At 49.2% G+C, this 19052-nt stretch overlaps 2 protein-coding genes across 10 annotated transcripts in view; one reads left to right on the top strand and one right to left on the bottom strand.

Moving 5' to 3' along the window:
- The window catches only part of SMTN (smoothelin), an 83721-nt gene extending 80314 nt beyond the window's left edge, over window positions 1-3407 (top strand). For 6 of the 8 annotated variants that reach the window (XM_081892275.1, XM_081892276.1, XM_081892270.1 and 3 more), the window contains one exon: window positions 1258-3407. In XM_081892275.1, the coding sequence (XP_081748401.1) occupies window positions 1258-1408 (151 nt within the window). In that variant the 3' untranslated portion in view covers window positions 1409-3407. The remainder of the gene's footprint in view (window positions 1-1257) is intronic. The other 2 variants (XM_081892272.1, XM_081892274.1) reach the window with 1 other exon arrangement.
- A 901-nt stretch (window positions 3408-4308) lies between these two features.
- Window positions 4309-19052, bottom strand: part of SELENOM (selenoprotein M) — a 40305-nt gene continuing 25561 nt past the window's right edge. The window contains exons 1-5 of one of the 2 annotated variants that reach the window (XM_081892601.1): window positions 10985-11248; window positions 8371-8406; window positions 7875-7909; window positions 7043-7121; window positions 4309-5688 (exon numbers count right to left, since the gene is read on the bottom strand). In XM_081892601.1, the coding sequence (XP_081748727.1) occupies window positions 5491-5688; window positions 7043-7121; window positions 7875-7909; window positions 8371-8406; window positions 10985-11104 (468 nt within the window). In that variant the 5' untranslated portion in view covers window positions 11105-11248 and the 3' untranslated portion in view covers window positions 4309-5490. Of the gene's footprint in view, window positions 5689-7042; window positions 7122-7874; window positions 7910-8370; window positions 8407-10984; window positions 11249-19052 lie in introns of those variants that run through there. The other variant, XM_081892602.1, reaches the window with a different exon arrangement.

Below are 19052 nucleotides of genomic sequence, written 5' to 3' on the forward strand. Positions count from 1 at the left end.
CTGGACTCCTGAAGGGACAACTTTTCTCTTTTCAGGATCAAAGGTTTCCTTGCCGTTTGCAATAACTGATGGCTCCTTTGACATCCCCAGGTTATCTCTGGGGTGGGGGCTCTGCATTCTCCCCACCCGTGCAAGGGCTGTTCTTGCAGAAATGAATAACGGTGGGAAAACCTGGGTAGTTACTTTCTAGGATTTGCACCCAAGCCCCGAGGGGAGGGGATAAGTGCTGGTAGTTGTTGTTGCGAACCTGCAGTACAACGTGGGGTTAGTTTATGGGTCTGGGGGCAGGGGGGGGAAGGAATCAGTCTAAACCCCTGACCCTCTTGGGCTTGCTAATCAGAAGGTTGGTGATTCAAATCCCCGCAACAGAGTGAGCTGTTGCTCTGTCCCAGCTCCTACCAACCTAGTAGTTCGAAAGCACGCCAGTGCAAGTAGATAAATAGGTACTGCTGCAGCAGGAAGGAAGGTAAATGATGTTTCTGTGTGCTCTGGTTTCTGTCATGGTGTTTCATTGCACCAGAAGCGGTTTGGTCATGCTCAACAGTGGAGGAAGCCACTCGGGAGCCTGGATTGGTGTGGGGTGCACTGTGGGGCCTCTGGAGTTTGCCTGCCTCCTCCCACTCAGCCGCCCTACAGCTGTGGGGGGGGGAGAGGCAGCATGTGGACCATTTGGGCAGCGTGGAGCCTGCGGGCGCCCAAGCCACCACATCTCTCCCAAGAGAGACACGTGGTTTGGGTGCGCTTCAGGCCCTCAGGTGAGTGCTGCCCAGCATTTTGTCACCCGCCCTCAGTGTTCACACCCGGAGCAGGCCGCACCTACCGCACCCCCCAGTGTGGTGTAGTGGTTAAGAGCGGTGGACTCGTAATGTGGTGAACTGGGTTCGCTTCCCCGCTCCTCCACATGCAGCTGCTGGGTGACCTTGGGCTAGTCACACTTCTCTGAAGTCTCTCAGCCCCACTCACCTCACAGAGTGGTTGTTGTGGGGGAGGAAGGAAAAGGAGATTGTTAGCCACTTTGAGACTCATTCAGGTAGTGATAAAGTGGGATATCAAATCCAAACTCCTCTTCTTCCTCCGCCCCTGGTCATGCTGTCCACATGATCCGGAAAGCTGTCTGTGGACAAACGCCAGCTCCCTTGGCCTGAAAGTGAGATGAGTGCCGCAACCCCATAGTTGCCCTTGACTGGACTTAACTGTCCAGGGGACCTTGACCTTGACCACTTACTCTCCCCCTTTCTCTCCCTCCCCCTTTTGCAGGGTGCTTGTGGACTGCGTGCCCTTGGTGGATGTGGAAGACATGATGATCATGGGGAAACGTCCCGACGCCAAGTGCGTCTTCACCTACGTGCAGTCCCTCTACAACCACCTGCGGCGCCACGAGCTCCAGATGAGGCAGCAGCGCTTCTAGCCTTCCTCTCCCGCCCCCCCCTCACCCCCACCCTTCCCTCCGAAACATCCAGCCTAGCCTGTCCCCCACGAACCCACCCACCCCGGGTGCGGCAGCAGGGGATAGGAAGATGTCTTTGCTTGCTCCTCTGGTCCCGATCCGTGTTCCTGCAGCCCCCCTCCCTCCCTGCTTTCAGAGAACTCTTACTATGGGCAGGAGCCACCACCAGCAAGAGGAACCAACACCCCCCCCCCACACCCCCGCTACAGCAGGCTGGGCAGTTGGCAATCCAGGCCGGTTTGGAGGGGACCGGCCGAGCTTAGACCGCTCTACGGAGAGAACTGGGACTGCCCTTCTCATCCGCACGTGCTTTTTATATTATTGTTGTCGTTGTCGTTATTTACTGTAAGTTATTCCCGTTTCCTCCTTTTTCGAAACTCCCTTTTTTTGCATCGTGCACGGCCGAGCAGCATAACGGGCAGAGACCTGTGCAGGTGTGATTGACTTACCACGCGTCTTGTCTGTACCTTTGAACGGCTAAATGCTGGAGCGCGCTAAAAAGGGGGGGGGCCGTTGTCGTCTGTGTGTGCAGACCTTAACTCGTCCCTGCTTCCCACCTCCCCCAAATCCTTGAACTGCGATGATCGTTGCAAGTGCAGACCCTGCTCAGCAGGTTATAGGTGCCCCCGCCCCACCAGGCGTTAGGAACATAGATAGCTACCTTCTGTCGAGCCAAACCGCTGGTCCTTTCTATCTTAGTATTGGCAACCATGACTTGCGAGTGGCTTTCTAGGCTTTCAGGAGACATTTGCAGCCCTAGCTGGAGACGCTGCCGGGACTTGAACCTGGAACCTTCTGCATGCCAAGCAGATGTCCTGCCATAAAGCTGAATGCAGCCTTTTACTATACGGCTTGTTGATCCATCTAGCTCAGTATTGTCTACACTGACTGGCAGTGGCTCTCTAGGATTTTTGATAGGGAGACACTCCCCCAGCCCTGCCTGGGGGTTGAACCTGGGACATTCTGCATGCAAAACAGATTCTCTACCGCTGAGCTATGGCAGAGGGCCTCTTCCTTCACCACCTTAGAGGCTTTCCTCCTGCCCCCCTCCCCACACTTCCAGAAGAGGAACCCGATTATAAATGTAGTGCACAGGCCCCACTGGGCTGGGACTGCGGCTCTTCTGGATTGAACCCTGTTGGCACCAGTGGGTAGGAGAAGCCAGGCTTTCAGATGGCAAATAGCTTCTTTCCTGGCGGGTGAAAGCTGGACGAGGGATAGGAGGAGACCTCAGAGCCACCCCTGAATCCTGACCAAAACGCCTCCTGAAATCAGCTCGTTTAGAAAAGTGCAGTTTTTGAAGTTGTGGGGTAACTGGACAGAGATGTGGATTTCTTTGCTGCTTGGGGTAGAGAGGACAGATTTTTTAAATTTTTTTTTAGAGAAACAAACTGTGTTCCTTGTCTGGATGGTGGTGGTGAAGGGCACACTCTGCACCAGCTCAGAGGCTCCCTTGCAAGCACAGGGCATGCCAGTTCCCATCTCTTGGCCACCAGTTTGCTGAAATCAAGTATTGCCCATCCATGTGCCCTATGTGTGTATTCACCCATGGCTCTGCCAGCCCAGGAGCGATTGTGGTCAACTCTGGGTGCTTAGACATGGCAGGAGAGGGGGGAAACCATGTGGGTTTCACTGGTGTGGCCTCTCTGTATGGAACAGCTCTTCTGCCTATGCACCATCGAGCAATGTCCACTCTGTTCCTGGGAGTTCCCAGCGCATCAGCCTTCAGCCCTTTGCACAAGTCTCCTTCCCTTTTGAGAGCCTAATTAATACGGGAAGGTTGGGGCCGATGAGCCAGCTGAGAACGACTGGAGCCTGGAGCGAGGGACGGACAGTGGGATGTGCTCCTCGGACACCGCTCTCAGCACTCAGCCACACGCCCGATTGTAACGGTTCTTGCACTAGCACAAGGATGTTTATGTAGGCACCAGCAAGACAATAAAAGTTTGGATAGACTGTTTTGACGGCCGTTTCTGCTTCATACTGTTCTCCAACCCCCAGGGCTCGGTCCTTTTAAGGTTAGCGTACACCTAGCGCAACTTGGCACCTCCCCGCTGTTTGAGAATGCCAGCGGCAGGCTGGTGTGCAGCAGGATCTGGGTACCTCTGGAGCCACTGAGATGTTGCTGGATTCCCGGCTTCCGTTAGCCTTGGCCCAGTGGTCAGGGATTAGGGGAGTTTGTATTCCTGTCATTGCATTTACACCCCACCTTTTCCTTCAAGGACCTCACACGGACCATTTTATCTTCACAACAACACTATGAGGCGGGTTAGTAGCAGTGGCGTAGCATGGGTTGCCAACACCCGGGGCATGGAAACCACTGTGCCCCCTAAGGCAAGGACTGTGCTTCCTAACCAGTGCCTCCATGCGGTGCAGAACTGCAGAACAGCAGCTGGGCATGGGTGGGTGCATGCCCCCAGCCTGGGCGCTGCCACCACCTTGAGTCTTGCCCTCCACCTGCCTCCTCCACGGCAAGGGACAGCGCACGGCTGAGGGATGCAAGGACACATCTTCTCCCAGCAACTCAACATGCCGCTCAGGTGAGGCAGGACAGAGTCTCTAGACAGCGGTTCTCCACCTGTGGGTCCCCAGATGATGTTGGACTACAACTCCCATCATCCCTGAGCTCTGGCCTTGCTAGCTAGGGAGTTGTAGTTCAACAACATCTGGGGACCCACAGGTTGAGAAAGGCTGCAACTTCCAATTTCTTCAGCTCCCCGTGCTCTTCAAGGAAGAAAAAGGACACCTCATCACAGTGAGTTTCTGAGGGTGGGATGGGGCGAGGGCCCAGGGGAACACCTTGACCAGTTCAGCCTGGGACTTTTAATTATCCAGCAACAGAGACACAGATACCGGCACACTGGATGTAAAAGACTTTACTGTTTCTAGGCACAACTGCAAGAGGGTTATTGTTGTTTTTTGCAGGATGGGTGACTGAGCTCGTGTTCCTTAGCGCGCTGTGCTCCGAAGCCTGATGGGACACTGACTATCCACCCTGGGCACCAAGAGCTTTCAGCCGAGGGTATCATCCTGTCTCATGCAGACGGGGCACAGCTGCAGAAAAACACAAAAGGCTTGCTTATGGCCTGGAGCAAGGAACGGCCGCTAGGGAGTGTGGTCTGAACCGAAAGCAGGAGGGAAGAACCTGTGGCCCCCTCTGGATGTTGCTAGTCTCCAGCTCCCATCAGTCAGCAAAACTAAAACTTTTTTTGGGGGGGGAGAGGGGCGAGGAATCCAGCAACACCTGGAAGGCCACAGGTTCCCGGTCTCTGAGCTATACAAAGAGGCACGGAGCCAAACTTTCCGACTGGGCTATGCATGATCGAATGAATCAGAAATGGTGCACAGACCAAGGTGGGACTCAAGGTGATCTGGTCCAGGAGGTCTGGCTCTGTTTCCCTAGGCAGTGGGGAGAGCACACTTCCCCCCCCCCCGAATCCACACCCCAGATCACAGCTGCTTCCGCACCACTTTTTACTCATGTTCCACAGACAGGGCAGTGTGTGCCCTTTACTCTAGAACAAACTAAAGAATAAAATCTAAATTTCTGCAACGAGGGAACATTGCATTTGGTTGCATATCCTGCAAATGTGGCATATTCGTTTTTTGCATATACGTATCTTGCTGTTTTTGCTGGTGGGGGTTGAGGAGCAGACCTCCACACTCAAGACCGCTGCAAATCTTCATAGAATTGTAGATTTGAAAGGGACCTAAAGAGTCATTTAGTGCAGCCCTCTTCGGGCCTCTCAGGAGATCAGCAGGCGCTGCCCAGACGCTTTCACGTACACCTTTCTAACCATGAGGTCTAGAAACTTGTGTTTTCTTTTTTAAAAAAGGATTGATTCTACAGCCCAGGCCACATTCCTTGGCTCTCCTCTGCCAGGTGTGCACACACAACCCTGCATATACTAACAACATATCCTACCATGCACACCCACCGGTACAGCTATGCTTGTGGATGTATTAAAACATGAGCCACGCTCTCAACCCTTGCACACACTCACATACAAGACACCCCTGAGGTTTTTAAGAGCACAACAGATCTAGAGTTCTCCACCCACAGCCCCTTTGCTCTCCGCCACACGCTCTCCCTTGGCGCCTTCTGAACCAGGGGGCGGCCGGGCAGGAGCAAGCTGGAACTCTTTGGGGACAGGCGAGTCGGGTTTCTCCTTCCGGTAGAAGCCCAGCTTCTGCACCAACTCGTTGATTTCTTTGCGGGACATATCGCTCAGTGGAATTCTCTGCAAAATAAAAGCATAATGCACTGCCTTAGGCCAAGTCAGAGTATTGGTCCACCTAGCTCAGTGCTGCTTACACAGGCTGGCAGATGCTCTACCCTTGAGCTACGCTGATGGGCAGCAGCACTCCAGGGCTTCAGACCAAAGACCTTCCCTGCCCTACCTGGAGATGCTAGTGAGAATTGAAGCGGGGACCTTCTGCAAGCAAAGCAGATGTCCTAGCATAGAGCCACAGTCCTTCTTCCCCTGGTCAACCAGAGGCTTGCAGGTGGCAACAACATGCTGAGACCCAGCTGGATTGGTGCCAGCATATCCAAATGCAGATGGCATTGGACCCAGGGGACAGCCCCCCCCCCATCAAGCAAGTAAATAAAAATGCTTAACTTAAAAGTAGAAATTGCCTATGCTTACTGAGTGAACACAGAAAAACTGCATTGGAAAAAAAGAAATGAGAGAAGGAATAGCCGAAAAGGTTTTCAGCAAACCCAAGAAAACTTGTTTTAGTTTAGATTTTAAAAAATAAGATTAAAAAGGCAGGCTCTTCGTAATTTTGCAAAATAGACTCGTTAACCGCATGAAAGCTACTCCTGGATGTTAATTTTTTTTTTTAACTTCCTGGTTTTCAAATGGCTGGAGATTTTGATGGATTTTTCTGAACGCTTGAGGTCAAAGGAAAGTAACTTAAAACAACTCTTGCTGAGACATTTCATTCCGAATCTGCTAAGACAGAGGATGATGACAGGTGTGTGCCCTGCCCCACCCCCGCCATAAATTCCGGCTACACCCATACTTGACGGACCTTTGCTCCTTTGCTGTGTGAGCAGCACATTAATTAGCCTGTTAAGCATCGCAGAGCAAGATTTGCATCTTACCTGCCCATGGCTGAAATCTGGCAGATGGTTTCCTGAAGAGAAGCCCCCAAAGGCCTGCTGCACCCGGTCCCTCTACTTTTGAATATTTCTGGAGCTTTTAAAGTGCTATGCAACTTAATCTTGCTAGTCCAGCGGAGGAGGAATTAAAAGACCCACTGGCTGGCTTGCTGGACAACAATAACCAATCTGGCTGCGATTTACCAACCTGCTGCCCATATACTTTCAAGCATCCCTTCAATGCCACTGAAACCTCCTTGAAAAATAAGATTTCAAAAGAAACCCCCATGATTCTTAGGGAGATGGATTCTTGCCGCTGCGCTGCAACATTTTGTTGCGGGCCCTACATGTTCGATTCAGAAACACAAGCAAAACTATTCCTGCAATTGCATATTCCCGTGAAGAGCATCACCTCTCCCAGTTCTGCCTGAAGCTAAAAATCCTCCGGTGGGTCACACCAGTGTGGGGAGATCAAATCTCCCTCTCACCTCCAGCTCTCTGTAGTGTGAGTTCAACAGGATGAGTTCGGGGTCTGCTCCAGCGAGGTGCTTCATGTCAAGGTTGTGGCTGGAAAAGGCAGTTAAGGAGGTAGGGTATGGGCAAAGGAAGCTGCCTAACAGAGCCAGAGCACTGGCTCATCTAGCTCAATACTGTCTGCACTGACTGGCAGCATCTCTCCAGGGGTTTCAGGCAAGGGTGAGTGAGGACACCCAAGTTCTGTTGCGTTGGCCAGCAGGTTTAGCAAATCAGCTCCCTGGTTAGACTGCCAACCTGGTGCCCTCCAGAGGCAGGGCCATCTTACCCATAGGCGCTAAGGGTGCGTGGCCCCTTGGTGCCGGGCTCTCAAGGGCGCCAGGCTGAGAGTCCGGGGCCCGAGAGTTGAGTCCAGGGAAGAGCCTGCCCGTCAGTCAGAGCGCCGCGGCGTGCTCTTCTGCGGGCGACTCTGCGCTGTGAGTTCAGGGGCAACCGAGCCAGTGAGACGCTGAGGTGGCTGGCTGGCTCCGCCATCCTGTGCGCCTGGGACTGAGCAACCGGGGGGGGGGGGGCGCCAGGCGGATCTTTGCACCCCGGTGCCGCATATCCTTAAGACAGCCCTGTCCAGAGGTTTTGGACTATGACCCTCGTCAGCCCCAGGCAGCATCCTAAAGGGCATCGGGCTCAGCAGTTCAGAATTTCTCAAGTTTGGGCTCCTGGGCCAGAGAGGATAAATAAATAATTTGGGGGGCAATGGGCTTGCTGCCTGGGGACCCTGCTGATGTCCCCCTTTTACCTCCCCTACCTCCAATCCTTAGGCCCTGCACAAACATACAAAAAGGATACTACAGAGGCAAGTCCTCATTGATGAAGGCCTTCACCTAGGGGGTAAAAAATGAATGAGATGCAAATATTACACATGGAATAAGACGGCTCCCCCTGCCCCATCAGCCCAGTTTATTCTCGGAACCTACAATCAACAGGCGAGGCTTTGTTGGTGACAGGGCCTTTCTGATGGTGGCTCCCCGGAAACCCCAGACTGCTCCAGTCTGCCCCACCAACCCCAGACAGCTTTCAGCCAGTCCCCACCTTCCCGCCTCCCTACTTTCAGTCAGTCTAGGAGGTGGCCGTGCCTGTCAGCTTCTTTCTCCTCCATCTCCGTTCTGGCAGGGAGGAGGATGGGGGGGGGACCTAGAATGTGTTGGGTTCCGCCTGTTGTTGGCTCTCTGGCGCCACCTCCTGTTGGGCTCCCTGCCTTCTGTCTTATGAGCCGTTGCAGCACTTCTTCACCCAGGGGAAGTGAGTGATAGGTGTTGGCGAGCAGGAGCGAAGCGACACTTACCTCTGGCAGGCGGTTCAGCCGTCATCCCCCACAGCTCTTTAAAAGGGAGAAAACAGAATATGAATACACCAACAAACACACTTCCCAAGAAATCCAGACTCGATTCATGCAGTAGAAGGACAAGGAGCCTGCAGACCTCCAGATGTTGTCTGACACCCAACTTCCAACAGCTCATCAACCAGCCAGCATCTGCTTTATAGAATTGTAGAGCTGGAAGGGACCACAAGAGTCATCTAGTCCAACTCCCTGCAGTGCAGGAATCTTTTACCCAATGTGGGGCTCAAACCCACAGCCCTGAGATTAAGAGTTTCCTGCTCTACCGACTGAGCTATCCCAGGTCAGGGCAACCAAAATGATAAAGGATAGAGTGATTGCCCTTTGAGGAAAGCCTGCAGCTTTGAGGGCTCTTTAGCTTAGAGAAGGGGTCAGCAACCTTTTTCAACCATGGGCAGATCCACCATCCCTCAAACCTTGTGGGGGGCTGGACTATTTTTTGAAAAAAAATATGAAGGAATTCCTATGCCCCACAAATAACCCAGAGATGCATTTTAAATAAAAGCACACATTCTACTCATGTAAAAACACGCTGATTCCTGGACTATCTGTGGGCCAGACTGAGAAAGCGATTGGGCTGTATCCGGCCCCCGGGCCTTAGGTTGCCTACTCCTGGCTTAGAGAAAGGGCAATAAAGAGGTGACACGATAAAAGTTTATAAAAAATGTCAAGGTGTGGAGGAAGTGGACAGATAAACCGAATGAAGCCGAAAGTTGGGAAGAGTCAGGACAGATAAAAGATAGGGCTTATTGATGGAACATGTAATTAAATCTCTGGAACAACGGCTACTAGGCACAATGGCTGTGCATTGCCTCCACAATTGGAGACAGCAATGGCTGGAAACTGAAGGATGGGTGAGTGCTCTCTTCTTGTGTTGTCAACTCCCACTGTCCTTGGCCACTGACTGTGATGGTTTCTGGGTCTGATGGGGAGTTGGAGGTCCAGCTCAGTTGGTTAGAGCGTGGTGCTGGTAACGCCAGGTTTGCAGGTTCGATCCCCGTACGGGACACCAAGGGGACTAGATGCTCCTCAGGGTCCCTTCCAACTCTACAATTCCATGTTTCAATGATGCTCTTGGAGAAACCTCTGCCAACCCAGGACACTTGTTGACAACCCCACAAAGACATTCGCCCTCTGCAGCCTTTCCCTTCCACCATGAAAAAACAGCTGTTCCCCGGCCCCGTTCCCTTGACAATCCTTTCCAAGGGCTTGTCAGAACTTGCTGCGGCAGGTGTGCCCAAGGCCACCTGTTAGCAGATTGAAAAACAACCCCCCACCAATGCAACCACGTCATCTTCGGGGATAAATGGGCTTTGTTGGATGCCCCTCCCACCTCTAAAATAAAATGGCTATAAGGACAGACTTGGGAATATGTGGGAATAGCACCAAATTTCTCCTTAGTCTTCTAAGCCTGTGGTTCTCAAACTGCACCCCCCCCCCCGTGCCCCAGACCACCTGAAAATTGCAGAGGGTTTTAGAAGATGACTTTCCCCTCCTGTTTCAGCAATTCTGTTACACTGTGCTAGATGCAAACTGGTGTTCAGAAGCATTAAGAACGCTAAGAAGAACCTGCTGCAACAGGCCAGTGGCCTATCTAGACCACCTTCTCAAAGAGGCCCTCAAACCTGCAAGCTGGACCTGAGCACAAGAGCAATTCTCCCCTCCTGTGGTTTCCAGCAACTGGGATGGATTCAGTAGCATCGCTGCCTCTGACCGTGGAAGCAGAGCAGAGCCATTGTGGCTAGTAGCCATCAGTAGCCCTCTCTCTCCTCCATGAATTTGTCTAGTCTTCCTTGAAAGCCATCCAAGTTAGTGGTCATCACTGCCTCTTGTGGCAGGGAGTCCCAGAGGTCAACCAGAGTACAACAATCTGAATTCCAGCTGTAAGTGTTCTTCGCAGACATGGTAAATTATGGTCCACAGACTTGCCTGAAACTTCAGTGGCCCACCAATGGCCTGCCCACTGTGGGAAGCCTGCTCTAAGCTTCAACTAGGGTAACCCCGTATATCCCTCTGAATGATGGTAAAATAGAAAATCCACATGCCAGGGCAGTATACCTCTGAATAGCAAAAGAACAGCCAAGACAAGACAGACATCCTTCTTGGAAGCTCTGCGCAATCTCTGTCTGACGCTAGGCTTAATAGTTCTTTGGCGTGATCTGTTGCAAAGCAAATCTCACTTTTCTCTCTTTTTACGACCCCCCCCCATATACTGCCTTTCAATAACAGCAGCAACATTTAAAAAACAACACAGACGCTACATCCTTAATTCTTTCTAATGTCCCGCCCGCATTTCAAAGGCTTGCGGCGGTGACTGCCGCCTGTTCACAGAGCCTCACTACAGCCTTGCGAGGGAGGCTAAGCTCCGGCTGAGGGCCGGCGCTTCTCTCAAGGCTGCCCAGCGCATTTCACGCTTCATCTGTCAAATGGTGGGGAGACCACATTTGCTTGGAGTGGGGTGGGAACTTCAATCCAGGGAGCTGGCGGGCCCCGGCGCATCAGGCCCTCTGCACATGCTCTAAGGCACCCAGCTCCCTCCGCCCTCCAGGCTCGGCCTCACCTCCACTTTCCCTCTCTCCAGGCCCTCCAGGCGGCGCCAGTCCGGCTCGTAGCCGCGGAGCAGCCCTGATCCCGAGAGCACCACCAGCGCCACCAGCAGCACGAAGCGCGGACGTGCCATCGGGCACCTTCACTCCAGCGACGCGCGCTGCGCTCTGCGCTCTTGGCTGTGCGCTCTGCGCTCCGGACGCGGCGGCCTCCGGCTTGCTGGAGCCGCTGCCACGTCAGATCGGGCGGAGACCCCGCGAAGGGAAGGCGGAGGAGCCTCGGCCGGCAAGCCTCGCCCCGCCGCCCGGCTCTCCAGGGAGGAGCATCATCTGGGCAGGGCAAGGCGGAGCTCGGGGATTAGCGGCTCTCCAAAGGAAAATGAGGATCGGCGACGGGGGCACCTCGGAGGAACCTGAGTGTCCCCTACCCGGGTGCTTGCACAGTGCTACTAGCGCTCCTTACTCTATGCACATGCTCAGAGGCCCGATGATTTCTTTACACCTTTGGTCTCATGATGGAGCATCCTGCACATTGAAGGCGCCTGCCGCGCACAACGAAACCACACGCCTTACCCCGAGATTTCCTGGGAGCTGTAGTTGCCCCTTCGCAGATGACAATTCCTAGGACCCTTAACAAACTACAGCTCCCAAGATTCGTTGCGAGAGAGCCGTGCGCTTTAAATATATGCTGGACGCGCTTTGAACGGAGTGGTGTGGATTTGGCTTCAATTCGAGGCTTTAAAGTTTAACCGCTATTCCGCTTTGCATCTCTCCCTTAGGAACGCAGGCAGTTGCAGACCCTCCAAGTGTCCCTATTTTCCAGGGACGTCCCTGATTTAGAGATGTCATCCCGGTTTCTGATTTGATTCCACTTTTCCTTGGCTGTCCCGATTTTCATTGGAGGGTATGGAGTTATCCTGGAGGGTATAGAGTTATCCGACCCCTGAGCTGTCTGAAGGCAATCCTGTATAGGGAATTTTTAATTTAAAAAACTGTTTAATGTTTTATTATGTTTTTCTGTTTGCTGGAAGCTGCCCAGAGTGGCTGGGACAACCCAGTAAGATGTGTGGGGTATAAATGATAAAATTATTATTATTGTGGAATGGGACTAACCTATTTTCATTGGAGAAAAGTTGGAGCGTATGCAGCTGCCTTTTACTGAATCAGGCCTTCAGCCATCTAGCTTAGTATTGTCTGCACTGACTGGCAGTGGCTGTCTGGGATTGCAAATTGAACCTGGGATCTTGTACATGCAAAGCAGATGCTCTAACACTGAGCTATGTTCCTTTATTACTCCAACTTTGTATATGCTCAGATGTCTTCTTCCTTCTGTAGTAAACAAAATCTGCCCTTATTCCCTTATGGGGGACACAAGAGCCCTTATAGAGTTCTTTGTAGGTTCTCCATTGAAAGGAGAAAATAATAGAGGCCAACCAGAGAATATTGAGAAGCAAAGCAGCTCGTAAGCCTGATCTTTATTGAACTGTTGCAACAGGGTGCTCCCCTCACACGCAGGAAAGGAGGAGGACCCAGAACCAAGGTGTGCCTGCCCTTATATAGACGTTTTAAATTCCCTGCCCTGGAGCTCAAGACCACCCCTCCATACATCATACATACATCACAGAAGGGATGTAACCCAAGACCACCCCCCACAAACATCATACCTACATCACAGAAAAGGTGGTCTACAACAGAAATTTGAATGTTGTTGTTTTTCCTGTCTGCCAGGTTATCTGATAATGCCTTATCTGATTGCCTTTCCTGGTAGTCTGGCCATTCCTTTGAGATGGTGATTACCCCATTCCTGAGACAATGGGAAGGTTCCCTCACCCCCTCCCTCCTTGCAGAGAAAACATTTGGCCAGTTTGGGAGTCAAAATGGTTTCAGGGCGGTCTTCCTGTGCTGCTCCAGACATGTGGTCCACATATCCATGTATGTGCTTGGTTGGTACATTTATGAACATTTATTATATATATATAAGACCTTAAATATTTTATTACAATTCTTTATGACAGTTTTGTACATCTCTGGCATTCATCACTGTTACGGAAGGGGGGGGCATGTCTTCTTCACCTTCTTCTTCGCTACAATATATCAATTTATTTCCAATTGTCAATGTCAAAAGGGACTAAAATCTATAAAATTCATAGAAAATCAACGTGCCAGTTTGCTCTGATCAGCCTTTCCTCCAGGCAATGTCAGGTGCCAGACTATGCATATTTGAGACCATTGTTTTCTCATCCCCAGGAAGTGTTTATCTGTGCATATCTCCAGCTCTGCATATTCCCCCCTCCCTCCTCCTTATGTTAATCCGGTGTAGCTCTGCATATTCCCCCCTCCCTCCTCCATATGTTAATCTGTGTAACCCAACCTCCCTTTAATATATTCATGATGTAATCTGTGTAACCAAACCTCTCTTTAATGTATTCATGACGTGTTTTGCACTGTATTCTGGGACATGGAGGGAAGTTTCAAAAACTCATGTCACCCCTTTCTCAGGGTTCAATCTCGTCTTGAACCTGTTGGCCAATAAACTTGGATCTTCTGCAGTTTGCTCCTGTCTCCGGCTGAGCTCATTTTCCTCCGCAGGGACCCACGGACTGAGTCCGATGAGCTGGGTGGCAGAGCAGCCTCGCACCCAGATTTTTGCCGTAACAGTTGGCTGCCCAATGTGGGGCATGCGGTTCTCCCGCGTTGCTGACCGGGGGCCCCGAAATCTTCAGCCGGCACCAGGCCATTTTGCCTGGGAAGATCCTTTGGACCCCCGGCCATCTTCTGGGCGGTAATCGAAAGCCCCAGGAGTTCAGCCGGGGAGCAAAGAGGGATCCAGCCGGCTTACTCATCAATCCCGGGATCATCATGGAAAACACGTGAGTATAAGGAAAAGGAAAAACCCAGTGCACTGGTGGGAAAGGGGTGGAAATCTCCTGGCAACTGAATTCTCTGCCCTCCTCTCTATCGCTCCTTCTCGCCTGTCTCTTGGTCCAATTGGTGAGAGAGACCGTGGACTGCTGCTCGACCCGAAAGGGGGGTTCTGAGCTCTATCTCTTTCTCTAAAACCTCTCCAGCCAGCCGCACCAATTGGGAGTCCGAAAGTAAGACGGAGAGACCCGACTTGAAAAACAGCCGACTCTCCGCAACGGACGTCCCAGTTGAAAGCAAGGGGTTGGAATTCTTCTTCCGAACTTCCCGAGCGTCCTCATCGAGGGGGCAGGAAGGGGTCTGGCTTTCTATCCAATCCCAGCCGCACTGGTCGGTGCCACGTAACACGTGTATCGTGCGTGAGCCCGCTTCCAAAAGCAAGGGGGATTTTCGGTTCGAAACTCTATCCAGGGATCACCCGATCTGGCACCGCACGGCGCGGGCGTTCAGTAGGGCCCCTTTTCCTGAGATTGACGATAGGTAGGAGGTTGCCAGGAGGGATAGCCCATGAGGAATTGGGCGGGATCGGCAGAGTGGAAAAGGACCCCAGGTTATTGAGTAAGGAAATAGGAAGGAAATACCGGATAGCTAGAGCTCTTTAAAAACCCTCTAAGGAAGTTGCCAAGCGACTAAAGACCCCTCTTTACTATAAATCCCGTATTAAGGAAATCAATCTCCTAGATATACCAATCCTTACCGCCCTTTCTCTTCCCTCTTTCTGTCTAGACACGCGTAAAACATAAAATGGGTACCCAGGCTTCCAAACGCGAGCGGGCTCACTCTGGGAAGAAGGCTTCTAGAAAGCCATCTCAGTCCCAGAAGGACCCTGACTCTCCTCTCCAATTTGTCATCACGTATTGGAAGTCGATTCCTGGCCACAAATTATTATCGAAGCAGAATTAGAGAACCTCTGTTCTGAAATCTGGCCCGCCAGCACCGCCTCCGCCAAGCCCGAATTGCGTTGGCCGACGGGGGGTTCGTTTAATGAAGAATGCTTGAACCACTTAAAGAAATATTTGATGGAGGAAAACCCCAGTCAACTAAGCATTGTGAGCCCTGCCAGTTTGGTTAACTGGTGGTGTTTGAAGAGGCAAGGAGGCTCTTAAAACCATGTGGGACCTTCCTACTAATTTCACTTAATGAAGCTAAAGGAAGCAGCCCAACTCCTTGCAATAACCAACTAAAGGATGAGAGTATATATGTTTACATGTTGTCTGTTATGTGTGTTGTGTGTTAATACATATACGAGAATATGTGTGTTTACATGTTGTCTGTTATGTGTGTTGTCTGTTCCTTCTGTCTCTGACAGACTGCCTTTCTTAAGCGCGCATAGTTTAAACTGCAAGCTTGCTTCAAAATTTTAAATTTAAGGAAGCTATGCTGGACCTTATCAGTCCTAAATAAGACAAGATGAGAATGAAGGGTGCAAATGTTTACCCCACCTCTTGCTTTGCCGCAACTTTTCAGATCGTGAGTCTACAGTATTCCTCTGCAAATTCAGGAAAATTGTCACTTTTGTATTCCCTTTAAATCAAATCTATGGCTGTTTTAACTAAGAAAATGTTCACTTCAATCTTTCTCTAAAGATCATTTGTCTAGGAACTTGCACGTCTAAGGAAGTAAACTCAAACTAATCTCAAGATCTGCTAAAGGGTTCTGTATAAGTTGGGAATTTTTATTTTCCTCTTCCTTAGTACATGATAGGAGCACTGATTGTGCTCTCTTCCCCAGTAGTGCCTGTGTACATAAGTATGTGTGTGTAGTACCAATCTTGCTGTGAAATCTTGCTGTGAACCCTTTATTTTGGAGGGTTGGACTAGATGACCCCAGGGTCCCTTTCAACTCTCCCAATTTGTGGCTGTGTGGAAGGACATGTGTCCGCAAGCATTGCAGGGTAATTCTTAAATTCTGGTGTGGTGATGGAGTTGAAATTCAGCCTAGCTTTGCTCTTTAGTTTTAAAAAGGTGAGAGGTGAAGCTGTGATGTTTTGAAGCACAACTGGTAATACCAAGCATTTGAGTGATTACAGTGTTTATCATTTTGTTTATCATTTTGTCTACTATTTGAAAATCAGACCAATACATATGGGCCTTGACCAATCCTGTAAATAAAGGGGCAGGAAAATTTTTGTCTGCAAATGGTAAGGCCGAAAAACTTAGAATGTTAAAAAAAAAAAAAAGAAATTAAAAAATCCTATGAATTCTGACTCTGGCCATTTTTCCCATATATAAGGGCGCGGCATTGTTCCACGAATGGCCAGAGGAATATTAGCCCTTTCCTGTACATAAAGGAAGCAGTCGCTTTGCTTGGGCTGAAATTGCTAGCTTTGTTGGTGAATACTTCAATTGCTGAGTTTCTCTCTTTTGTTTTAAATCTAACCCTCTTTTAAAATCTACTCCTTACCCTTCCCTTATTCAAATTCTAATTTTGCCAAAAGATGCAACATTTCAATAGTATAAAAGGTTTGCTGAGACATGAACTCCACACATGCACAGAGACTAGATCAGCAAAAAAAAAAAAAGGATAGGAAAAGAAATGAGAGAGAGAGAGAGGAAGGAGGGGGAACTGTGGGGGGGGAGGAGGTTTATGTAAAACTTGGAACCATTGAGAGAAATCACCCTTAATGTGTCCCAAGTTTGAAATCTTAACATGCCAAATTCTTTTCACAGGTAAATATCAAAGAATTCCACGAACCATTGAGAGAAATCACCCTTAATGTGTCCCAAGTTTGAAATCTTAACATGCCAAATTCTTTTCACAGGTAAATATCAAAGAATTCCACCCCTCAATGGGATTTAAATCACAGACTTTGTTTGTGTGCATTTTAGGAACAGCATTTCCTGACAGGCTTCTCACATGAAATAATTTTCCCTTTTAACAGGATATGTGAACCCCGATAACAAAGTGTTTGTCCCTTTTTTCTCCCACAACAACTTTCTTTCTGTTCTGTGAAATCCCTGCTGTATTAACTTTCTTTCTGTTCTGTGAAATCCCTGCTGTATTAGTGACTTCCATCCCTTTGTGTCTTTGACACTTTAAAGTTATAAATAATCTGTTTCCATTTATTTAATCCGTTTTTTCATGATGTCTATGAAATTAATTGAAGCATAACCAAACATTGTTTGTGGAATGGTATTTGTTTACCTTTTGCCTGAGCATTTCTTATTAATTCTGTCATTTTGGCTAGTTCAAGGTACTTGCACAAAGTTACATTGCCATTAAGTCTTTTTCCAGTATTTTGCTATTAACACTCTAGCCGATGTTGTCACATCAAGAAACACTCTTTTATTTTCATTGTTACTTCAGATCTCTTAAAATTCTGTGTCTTAGCATTTATTTATTTTGGTTCCTCATAGGTCATTGTGTGTGTGTGTTTGTGTGTGTGTTTTATTATTATTTAACTGTGTCTTTTAAGTCCACCCTGTCCTTACAGGATATCACTTCTACAAGTGTGTTACTACAGATCCAATGAAAAGCTTCGCTACCACGAGACTTATTACCTGCAACAACAAATTTCTTTCAAAGGGGAAGTGGGGCTGACAAAGAGGGGAGGAGTTGAATTGCAAGGACATTTTTTGACTTTTATATTCAACTGATATTTAATTAGTTTGTTGTGTATTATGTGTTATTATGTAGGAATGTTGAAATGTGTTTGACAGTGTTATTTCCACAAAGGGAGGAATTTTTGTGTGTGTGTGTAATTGTCTTATGTTTAATGTATACTGTCTTATTCCTTATACCCCAATGGAGGATTTTCATACATTTTATGCTTTCTAATGGATCAGGCTATTGTATAGTTCAATGTTTAGATAACCACATTTCGCTGTCCCACCTGGCACACGGCCAACCTTCCCTACCCATTTTAAAATGTGTTAAAACTCGCTTTACCAAGGAGAAGCTTCAGGAAGGTGTATATGCCTTGATTTAGCAGGAATGATCCCTTATACAGTTAAATTGACTTATTTGGACAAGTGCCCCTTTTAAGAATGGTTTTCTTTTAACAGATTAGTTTGAAGAGTTGAGAACCATGGGGAAAGATAAATTCAAATTGGACTCAGTTTGAATTGGGCAAGTGTATCCAGGCTGCAATTAGCTTTTGGTCCTTAAAGTGCAAGTGCGCAACTTCCCATGACTGCAAGAGCAATAATAAAAAACCCCATAGGAAGCCAAGGCAAGGATATTTCCCTCAGGACGTGTCCAAACCTGTGGCAGCTGTGGTGAGTGCCAGGCAACATGGTTAATATGAAAGCCCTAAGTGGATTCACCAGGGATTGCCACTACTGTGAGACCACAGAAAAGCTACCTTGACACCTGAGAACACAAAAATGGCGGGGGACAAAGCAAACTGCATTTTTTTTCAGTCAGTAGTGGACCTTCCTGCTAAATGTAAAGCATAGACCACTATTGAACAAAATACAACAGGTGTCCTTTTATGCGATATCCTATATCCAGCTATCTGCACTACTATACTTGCAAATGGCCTTAAGAGGCATGATTTGCAAGTCCCCTTCAGGTTTGCACAAACCCACACATCTAGTACGATAGATACAAAGTTATTATTTAGTGCATACCTATATAACATAAACATACATTGCATTGATCCGTGTTGCTCCCTCCTTTGCTGCCCTGCTCAACCCACCTCCTTTTCCATTAGGGCCTATTCCCACTCACACGGCACCCCACCTTCACCGAGATTTAGGGTGCGGAGAAAAGATTTGCAAGTTCTTACAGAACTTTAATGCAAATCTATCTCCGAATGGGGGACTGTTACGGAAGGGGGGGGGGCATGTCTTCTTCACCTTCTTCTTCGCTACAATATATCAATTTATTTCCAATTGTCAATGTCAAAAGGGACTAAAATCTATAAAATTCATAGAAAATCAACGTGCCAGTTTGCTCTGATCAGCCTTTCCTCCAGGCAATGTCAGGTGCCAGACTATGCATATTTGAGACCATTGTTTTCTCATCCCCAGGAAGTGTTTATCTGTGCATATCTCCAGCTCTGCATATTCCCCCCTCCCTCCTCCTTATGTTAATCCGGTGTAGCTCTGCATATTCCCCCCTCCCTCCTCCTTATGTTAATCCGGTGTAGCTCTGCATATTCCCCCCTCCCTCCTCCATATGTTAATCTGTGTAACCCAACCTCCCTTTAATATATTC

This window comes from Podarcis melisellensis, assembly GCF_964234715.1.
Source record: "Podarcis melisellensis genome assembly, chromosome: 16".
Classification (NCBI taxonomy): Eukaryota; Metazoa; Chordata; class Lepidosauria; order Squamata; family Lacertidae; genus Podarcis; species Podarcis melisellensis.